The sequence below is a fragment of the Cantharellus anzutake genome (genome assembly GCF_015039405.1).
Source record: "Cantharellus anzutake strain C23 chromosome Unknown EI90scaffold_1, whole genome shotgun sequence".
NCBI classification, from domain to species: Eukaryota; Fungi; Basidiomycota; class Agaricomycetes; order Cantharellales; family Hydnaceae; genus Cantharellus; species Cantharellus anzutake.
In genome coordinates, this window is record NW_024066951.1 from 338,614 (window position 1) to 348,139 (window position 9,526).

The window sequence follows — 9,526 nt, forward strand, 5'->3', positions numbered from 1 at the left end:
TTGCCTTCATGTCCAAGAGCTTCACCGAAGTAGAACACAACTATGAAATCTACGACAAAGAAATGCTCGTGATAGTCCGAGCACTAGAAGAGTGGCATCATTTCGTAGAAGGGGCTGAGGAGAAGGTCAATATCTACATGGACCACCGCAACCTAGGCTACTTCCGCACCACACAGAGGCTGAATTGCCGCCAAGTGTGGTGGTCACTGTTCCTGTCCCGCTTCCACTTCACCCTCATCCACCGACCAGGGAAACTCATGGGGAAGCCGGACACCCTCTCTTGCCACACCGACCACCCAAAGGGAAGGGATGACAACGACAGCCTGACCCTCCTACAGCCAGAATGGTTTGAAGCCCGTGTGACTGAGGCCATCACAGTGGAGGGAGAAGAGGTGGCCATCCTGGAAAGAATACACACGGTGAAAGACCGTGATGAGAAGGTAGTGAAAGCACTGAAGGAGCTGGGAGATGGAACCCTCAGGATGGATGAATGGAACAGAGATGGAGAGTTGGTCCTCTACCAGGGAAAGGTATATGTCCCGAAGGACCCGCAACTCCGCCACAACCTGGTGCAGCTACACCACAACGTGCAGGCAACAGGACACCCAGGGGGATGGAAAACCCTGGAGCTCATCTCCTGCGATTACTGGTGGCCCCGGATGGCGGAGTATGTAGGCTGTTACGTGGCAGGGTGCAACGCCTGCAATCAAGTCAAGTCATTCCCCTTGTGGAAGGTGGGGAAGCTCATGCCAAACAAGATCCCCACCTGCTGCTGGCAGGTAATCTCTGTGGATATGATTGGAGAGCTCCCTGAGTCTAAGGGCTACAATGCCATCCTAGTGGTGGTGGACCGCCTCTCTAAGCGCATCCATGCAATCCCTACAGTCATGGCAGTAGACTCGGCCGGGATCACCTGACTCTTCCTCGAACATGTCTGGAAGCATCATGGGCTCCCTGAGGAGATTCTCAGTGACAGAGGGAGTGCCTTTGTCTCTCAGTTCTCCAAAGAGCTAGCGGCCCTGCTAGCGGTCAAGCTGACCCCTTCGGTGCCTTACCACCCACAGATGGACGGACAGACGGAGCGAGTGAACCAGGAGATAGAAGCCTACCTCCAAGTGTTCGTTAACCACTGCCAGGATGACTGGGCGGACTGGCTCCCACTGGCGGAGTTCTCCCATAATAACCGCATCCACACCTCGACTGTCAGGGCACAAGCCCTGGGCCCCCATTACATGTAGTCCCATTGTCGATTAGTGTCACATGACAGGCGATGGGTTGAAACCTATCACTTATCACCCCGTAATACCCACACCTTTGTGACACTTACGGCCTGGTGGCCTGAGTGAGCCCCACAGACCTCACACTTTTTTAAGTGCATGAGGTGTGATTAAAACTAATCTACACATCCTTTTTACATCTGTTCTGGGGATGGTGCCTGACATGGCACCGTCATACCCCCAAACAGGGAAGCTTGCATCTGCAGCAAGAACAAAGGGTGGCTTTGTTAAAAAGCCGCGATCTCCCAATTTGGGAGATAACCTAAACACTGTGTCATCGGATGATGACGAAGACCTGCCACATATTGGTAGGACCTCAGGGACAAACCCTGAGGATCCCAAAAACTTACATGGGGTAAATGCGGGGAACAATACCCTTAGAACCCCATGTGCCAACATGATCTCTCCTAGAAAGAGAGAGTTCTCACCACTGGGTGAGGAGGCAAACATGCGCACACATAAGTGCGTGGCTGCCACACTAACAGCCTTAAGGGCTGGGTCAGACACGCCAAAAGAAGTCCCTGAGCCCCACTATCCTCAGGGAACCTCCCACTTGGTGCAAGACACTGACAACAACAGCAGTAACTCCTGCTGGCGCAGGGGGCCGTTTGTGGCCCCAAGCAATGTGGAAAAATTGTCCACATCGTCTCAAGTCACCTGCATGACATCCAGCTTGCAAGATTGCAGCAAGCCGGTTCACTCCCAAGTCTATTTGACTGGGAGTTACACAAAACCATCAAACGATCACTCCCACTGGCACAGGGAGCCGTTTTTGATCCCAAAAAATGTGGAAAAATCTTTCACATGTCCAGCATCGTCTCGCATTAAACGCAAGACGTCCAGATTGCAATATAGCAGCAATCTGGTTCACTCCCTAGTCTATGCGACTGGGAGTTGTCATAAACAACCAAATGACCATTCCTGCTGGCGCAGGGAGCCGTTTGGAGTTCCAAAAAATGTGGAAAAATCGTCCACATCTATGGAATCGTCTCGCGTCAGCCACGAGACGCCCAGCTTGCGATATAGCAGCAAGCTGGTTCACTCCCCGGTCTATGTGACTGGGAATTGTGCAAAACAATCGAACAACAACTCCTGCTTGCACAGGGAGCCGTCTTTGATTGCAAAAAATGTGGAAAAAACCTCCACATCGTCGTTACCGTCTTGCAACTATAGTGAGACATCCAGCTCGCCGCCTAGGCGTGAGCCGGTTCAAACCCCAGTCTATAAGACTGGGAATCATCAAAAACCCTCATGGGACGACCCCCGCTTGTGCAGGGAGCCAGTCCTGAGTGGAGGAAATGTGGAAAAAACTTCCACACCACCGACACCATCTCACAACCACTGTGAGACACTCAGCGCTCTGTCTGAGAACCAGTGTACACACTCCAACATGGATATAAAGGCCATGTCATCCAGATCGACACAGACTCACAGGTTGAGCTCACTTCCGGACTGTCCTCAGATGGCCTCGGACCCAGCATGGACACAGCAAAGGGACCAGGTGCAGGAGGATGGGGAAGCTCCCTGAAGTCGATTGTCCGAGATACTTCTGGACTTCTTCCAGGTCCCATCCGAATGGAGGACAGGAAGTGATGAAGAGCTCCTTCTCAGGCTAAAGGCCTGAGAAATAATAGGAGAAAAGGTCAAGGGCAGATGCTCAGAGAGCACAGAGGCTCAGGGGAAGCCACTGCTGCCAAGGCCGAACCCAAAACTTTTGCCAAAAAAAGCGAAGTCACCAACTTTGGATGAGGTCACTGAAGTCTGTAGGAGTGCAACGTGGCCGAACAAGGAGCCTAGTAAGGAGAACCCACAAATGAGTGGGCAACCATCAACACCAGGCCCCATCTTAGGCGATAAATGGCCCTCCTCGGTCACTTCACCCAGGCAAAGGATAAGTGGAAGTAACCTGCCGCAAAACCCCTCCAGTAATGCTGGAGAGAACCAAACAAACCCTCGTGAAAACTTCACAAGGAAAACTTCCAGCAAAACATTGCTGGAGGACAACTGGCACCTCGAAAGATGGTACAGTGCCCCAAAAAACCGTTGCAATGTTTTGCACTTTTCACTTCACAAGCTTATTGCACCCTGGGAAGGGATCCTAAAATTGCATAAAAATATAAAAATAATGCGCTAGTAGCTCATTAATAGCTCCACCAATTCTCTAATAAATGTGTCCATTTTCGGTAAAGTTATTCACTTTACAAAGGACCCATGTCATTGCAACGGTTTTTTGGTGTGCATTTTGGAGAAAGGAAAATCACATTAACTAGTATTTAGTATAACTACCTTTTTCCCTAAGTAGTGCCTCAATCCTCCTAGGCATACTCTCGATTAAATCCTGGCAGACACTTGGTCCTATCCTCTCCCACTCCTCCTGAAACTGATCCCACAGCTCATGAACACTACTTGGAGGTTCTTCATACTCCCCAAGCTTCCTCTTTACATGGTCCCATGAATGTTTGATTGGATTAAGGTCTGGGGACTGAGAGGGCCACTCCATGACCCTGATACCATGGTTATTGAACCAGTTCTGGGCCCTTTTGCTGGTGTGTTTTGGGTCATTGTCCTGTTGGAAGAGGATGTGGGCTGGGTTTTTGTCATAATATGAGGGGGTTTGCTGGAAGTCCTCTTCCAGGATTTGGCAGTAGAGCTCTGCATCCATCTTCCCATCAATCTTGCATGCCATTCCAACTCCATCTGATGTCATACATCCTCAAACCATGACAAAACCACCACCAAACTTTTTTGTGCCTTGCACCAGCCTGTCTGTAAGAGGTTTATCCCCCCATTTCCACACCCATTTCCTCCCATCTGAGCCCCAGCAATTCACCTTAGTCTCACCAGACCACACCACTCTCTTCCAATCCTCTGGAGTCCACTCTTTGTGGCTGATTGCAAAGTCCATTCTCTCCATCTTATGATATCTGCTGAGCATGGGCTGCTTCTTCTTCACCACTGCTTTCCAACCAGCCTCCTTTAGTTGCAGACGAACAGCCTCAGTTGAGAGGCTGGTGCTGGTGACTTTTTGGAGAATTTGGGTGACTGGTGCAGCATTGTTGGCTTTACCAGAGTTGATAAGATGCATTGCATGATGGATATTGGTGTCTGACAGTTTAGATGGGCAACCACCACTGGGCTTAGGAGTGTCAGGACAATGTTTAGACCAAATATGGGTAACAGTGGAATGGTGGACAGCAGTAATTGATGAGATCTGGTGAGCACTGTGGCCAGAAACAATGAGAGAAAGCACTTGTTCAATTTTCAAAGCAGCCAATTGACACATTCTAGAATTGGGGATTACAGCTTAAAATCCATGTGTATTTATGCTCCAGAAATGTTTATTTGTTTACTAGTGTGTATTCTAAACAATATCACATGACCTATCAGATGATATTTCCAGTTTTAGTCCATTCTGGCAGCACACCAAAAAAACCGTTGCAATGACATGGGTCCCTTGTGAATTGGATAACTTTACCAAAAATGGACATATTGCTTATGTAATTGGTAGAGTTATGGACAAGATACTAACACATGTTTCACATATTTATTTGAAATTTTAGAACCCTTTCCCATTGCTTAATAAGCTCTTGAAGTCAAAGGTGCAAAACATTGCAACGGTTTTTTGGGGCACTGTACCACAAGGCCACATGGATGGCCGAACTTCTAACTTTCACCCTGCACATAGACAGGGTGAAGTGGGACTGGTCAAATAACGGTCCTACTCGACTCCCTGACACGAAGTGGTCAGGCGAAAACGATACAGAAATTTTCTGGCTGTGGTACACCACACTGCTAGGATTCCTCACATCACGAGGATATAGAGGTGCACACTATGATGAAATCCATCTGGATTGTCTCATTGGTGGATTGGCAGAGCCTGCACTCTCACACGGACTAAAACTCCGTGAAGAAGCCCTCCTTAGAGATAAAGGGGGGAAATTTCTTGAAGTTCTCGATACTCTAATGAGGACATATATCAAGGAGCCCACCACATTGAAGGTGACGGAAAAATACTGCAATGTAAAGTACAATGCAGGAAAAGGACCCAGACAGTCCTACCCAGAACCATCGCTTAATGCTAGGTTTCTGGAAAACATCCTCCCTGAATGCAAGGAGGAAATAATCAAAATGGGATTCTCCTCTTTCGAGGAGATGTTCAGAACAACATCTCGCATGGATGAGATGAAAAACAGGCTGAGGATAGCTCCAGCCTACAGGCCAGAATGCTATGCCAGACCTAAAACCACCGCAACCACAAATTGTGAAAAGCCCAACCAGGCGGGAAAGGAGAAACATGCAGAGGCAAGAGCCAATGTGCAAGACCCTAAACCCAAATGGAAAGGCGAATCCTCCCTGAAGCAGTCAGGGAACACTGACCAAAGGCCAGTACAAGTACGCAATAATTGCGGAATACCAGAGCGGGCAAAGAGCCACCCTGAGCACCAGTTAGTAGGAGACAGAAACCCAAGGCACAGGATCACCAGGGAAGTCGACTACAAAACAGAAGGTGAAGTTGGAGATGACTCCGATGAAGAGGAACCGGAGAATATCTCTGGTGATTTCGAAGTGGAGGACACCTCCAATGACTTTGAACCAGAGGACCCAAACAAGGGACCTCACTACTCGCCCAGAAGAAAGGGCGAGGACATCAGCGTTGGGACCACAATAATGGCCCCAAGATCCGACGTCATTGAAAACAATGATGAAAAAAATACACTAAAACTGGCGATAAGCCAGACCAAAAAAAGAACTACCAACTCTTTGGTGATGACACCAAAGAGGGATTCCCTTAAGGAAAGTCACTCAGAAGACAACACCCCCAAGAAAAAAACCTCGGAGGGAGACCCACTGAAGGAGGACCCTTCGGAAGAAACCACCCCGGAGTCTCCAGAAGAAGACGAGCTCTGGGTGGAGTTTATACTCGGCTGGCTAGCAGCCACAAGGTTGCACTTCGATAGCGACCCAGTGATTTGTTCTCCTGTCGGTCCTGTTTCGTGTCACAAACCTCATGGCTTGCGTCTCTACATTCAAGAAATCATTTAAAAACGCACCAACCTAACCCGGCCGCTCCCTCTTTTCTTCGTTGTTGTTGCCCTGTTCCTCATGTTTGACACACCATACCGACTTTACGGGCTACGCCTTTGTAACCACCATGCCAGAAATGAGAAACGGACGTCTTTACAATGAACTTCTCATTTACCTTCTCAACTTGGATTTAAACACTCTCCATCAGGTTCTATCACAACAAACGCTCTCCGCTCCACACCACGTTCTCCCTCCAAAGGGAGCAATCTGCTGCCTAAAGGTTTAACCGTGCACACAGGGCCATGGTACGATATACCGTTGTATCGTCTGGTGATCCTCACGCCTCTCTACTTCGTTTTCGTATCGCTGCTCTGGCCCATGCGCCACCTTGTAACTGTATACCGTGGCTTGGATGGCCGCCTCGGGCTGCTTTCTCATTTGAAGCAGCTGTGTATCCGCAATGCGACACCCGATCTGAATCGAACCTAGCGTGTACACACAATTTCGAAGGGGGGGGGGGGTCAAGCATGTGTCCCACCACATCCTCACAGTGCTCAGAATGAGAATATCCGTAGGAGCTTATACAATTGTGACATGCACATTGCGAGGTGCTTGGAACAGAACGATTCGAACGTGCCCTTGTTGGTTTAGCACACCGGAACAATCTATGCATCCCAACGATTGGCAATAAGCATAACTTTTCAAGCTTAGACAGTGGAAGAGCGTGTCTAAGTAGGCTTAAGCTTTCTGTACCCAGGAGGGGTTTAGGTTCTATTCACATTACATCCGGCGCATGAGTACAGCTCACTGTGCACCATGAAGTCAGCCAAATCAGACAAAATTCTCCAGCCTTTTCGCCTTGGTAGCCAGTCGCTCTGATCTTCTCCAAAAAGAAGAATCTGGGACTGTTCATGGAAGCAGAAATGTACAACGCGAGAGTGCCAACTATCAGAATGAAAGTTAACCGCTAATGTGGGTGTTAATTTCACATTAATACGCAGATCACTAGGCAAAGTTCCGTACCGCAGACGCGGTATAAACCGACGCCATCGGTGAAAAAGTGACCACTGGCGGATGTGAGGGTCGGAGTCCAAGAGTTGGACCAGTAATTATGTAATAAAAAATGATGGCTACAGTCATAGACATTCCGGCTAGCAACAGTCAAGAAGATTCCCCATCGTCGTGGATTCCGGAGTGGGGGGCCCGCCGGGTGACACAGCATCTGACGCGAGCCGAAGATCTAGATTAGACTCTCCCAGCTAAGACTTTCTAGGTCGGTGTGTTCATTGTGCAGTGATAAGACTAATCTTGATGCGTTCGAGTCGTGCACTAGACTGTCAATCACTGGTAGAGCATGTGAGTAGCAACAGTCAATTCCAATGAATCTGGGAGCCTGTGGACTCTGTATCGGGGATCGTGGCTTCAGCATCTGGTCCTGCTGGACAACCAAGTCATAGTGCAGTTCAAGTTGAGCTCGGACTCGAGGGTTTCTTTCTTCATTCCAATCCTCCAGGCAACGGACACCAAGTGGAGAAACGTCACCCACAGCTATATTTCCATCCTGGCATGTTCGTCATATGCCTCTTACAAGTGTAGGATGACAGAGGAACTCCATGTCTCCACCTTCCAGGATAGTCATATTACCACGCCAATGGACATGTCGGAGGTAGATCAGTGAGTGAAAGACATGCAGCAAGTGGCACTTCCGCGTCGTAGAAGCATTTGGGGTGTGACAAAAGGGGCTATGACAAGGTGTTGTGGCGTCGGTCTTGAATTAGATCAGGTTGTTGTTGTTGTTTATTCTGGATATTTAACCTGCAAACTGTAGGCTGCTCGTGAGAGCGCCAAGGGCAGGGGTCGAGATAAATACACAAAAATAAGGTGAGAAAATAAAGAAATAAGTCCGATTCGGGTGTCCTTAATCTCTCTGATAAGGCGTTGCCCAAATGCTGCTCCACTTTTGAGTTGTCGTGTTGGGTTGACCGTTTTTAGGTGTCAGTTTCGAAAATGGGATGGGTTCCGCCTTCCAGCGGTGTCATATCTCGGAGTGTGTCTATACTGTCCTTATCTCTTTCTCGTATGCTCCACTCGCTGACAGAAACCCTGCTACCCTCTCTATTCCTTTCTCGTCCACCAGGAGGTCAGCAAGGATCAGTTTGCCTTCATCGTCTGGGAGCACGTTTCGGTGGTGTTCGTGCTTGGGACATTCGAGAAGTATGTGAATTAGATCAGGTGCTGTGGCAGAGAAATGAAGGGTACTACCTTCAGCGGTTATGCGGAGGACATTATTGACCGGAAGGAGGTCAGTGGATCGACACATACACCCCAATATAACTAAACTGCGAATTAAGAGCCTGGCAAGGAAGGAGCCGACCTTTTGTTTACATTTCGAACTCGAACATTATGTAATTGCTCCTTCCGTCCAACGCCCCAGGTGAGCAACTGAGAAGTGTTCTCGAGCTTTTCGGGCTGTAGCTACGTTCCACTGGTCTTTTGACGATGCTTGAGCTCAAATGGATCCCACTGCACCAACTGACACCAGGGGAGAATAAAAGGCAGAGGAGGCTTAGGCAATACTGTATGAACCGAGACCCTAAAATCATAGAGAGGCTCGTACAGGAACATGGGCCCTTCCCTCTTTTATGGGAGTTCAACATACCCGCAGCGGTGAGTGACACTTCTGTTCGATGTGGGAAACCTAAGCAAGCACTAAACTAACGGTTCTCCCCCTCATCTTGACTAGATTCAGCGACCTCAAGAGAGGAGGTCAGGGCTGCTATCGAGGCTCACTACCAACCAATGGTGGGCCCCGTCCGTTGGCCATCGGGATGTTACGTTGGCTTCCCCACACCACTCACCACCTTCCACCCCTGCCTGCCCACCCACTATGAGGTGCCCAAACCTCTTCCCAGAGGGGTAGCAGTGCTGCCCCGCATTCGTGAGCAGCATGTATCCCACACACGCCTACCATGGCCTCGGGTGCAACCAGACTCATGTCTGATGCCTGCAGCACCACATCCCGTCCCCATGCTTCCACCGCTGCCGACGCCGCTACCACCGCTGCCACTGCCGCTACCGCCACCTCCACATGATGGATGCCCCCAGCCATCTCATGTGGTCGATTATAATAGACCACGAACTCGTCACCTTCATGTAAGTCCATTCTTGTCTATCTAACTATCGTAGCACGGATCTCTTAAATGATACTGGGTTGTGCTGCTCGG

The 9,526-nt window shown here is 49.2% G+C and overlaps 3 protein-coding genes across 3 annotated transcripts; all 3 read left to right on the forward strand.

Annotated features, from left to right (window-relative positions):
• Positions 1-1,440: 1,440 nt before the first annotated feature.
• Positions 1,441-2,870, forward strand: EI90DRAFT_3010697 (uncharacterized protein; the record flags this gene model as incomplete). Its single annotated transcript, XM_039056392.1, has 2 exons — positions 1,441-2,620; positions 2,680-2,870. 2 exons carry the CDS (start codon positions 1,441-1,443, stop codon positions 2,868-2,870), a joined length of 1,371 nt encoding a protein of 456 aa, XP_038923710.1.
• A 2,058-nt stretch (positions 2,871-4,928) lies between these two features.
• On the forward strand, positions 4,929-6,320 carry EI90DRAFT_3010698 (uncharacterized protein; the record flags this gene model as incomplete). The annotated part of the gene is made up of 1 exon (XM_039056393.1): positions 4,929-6,320. One exon carries the CDS (start codon positions 4,929-4,931, stop codon positions 6,318-6,320), a length of 1,392 nt encoding a protein of 463 aa, XP_038923711.1.
• A 2,250-nt stretch (positions 6,321-8,570) lies between these two features.
• EI90DRAFT_3027208 (uncharacterized protein) lies at positions 8,571-9,526 on the forward strand. The gene is made up of 3 exons (XM_039057976.1): positions 8,571-8,604; positions 8,654-8,969; positions 9,046-9,526. Exons 2-3 carry the CDS (start codon positions 8,945-8,947, stop codon positions 9,477-9,479), a joined length of 459 nt encoding a protein of 152 aa, XP_038923712.1. The 5' UTR covers positions 8,571-8,604; positions 8,654-8,944; the 3' UTR covers positions 9,480-9,526.

Excerpts from the sequence above, each read along its gene's own strand:
- EI90DRAFT_3027208 (XM_039057976.1), top strand. The coding sequence starts at position 8,945 with ATGGGAGTTCAACATACCCGCAGCG. Across the intron at positions 8,970-9,045 it reads AGTTCAACATACCCGCAGCG|ATTCAGCGACCTCAAGAGAG; the intron begins GTGAGTGACACT and ends CATCTTGACTAG.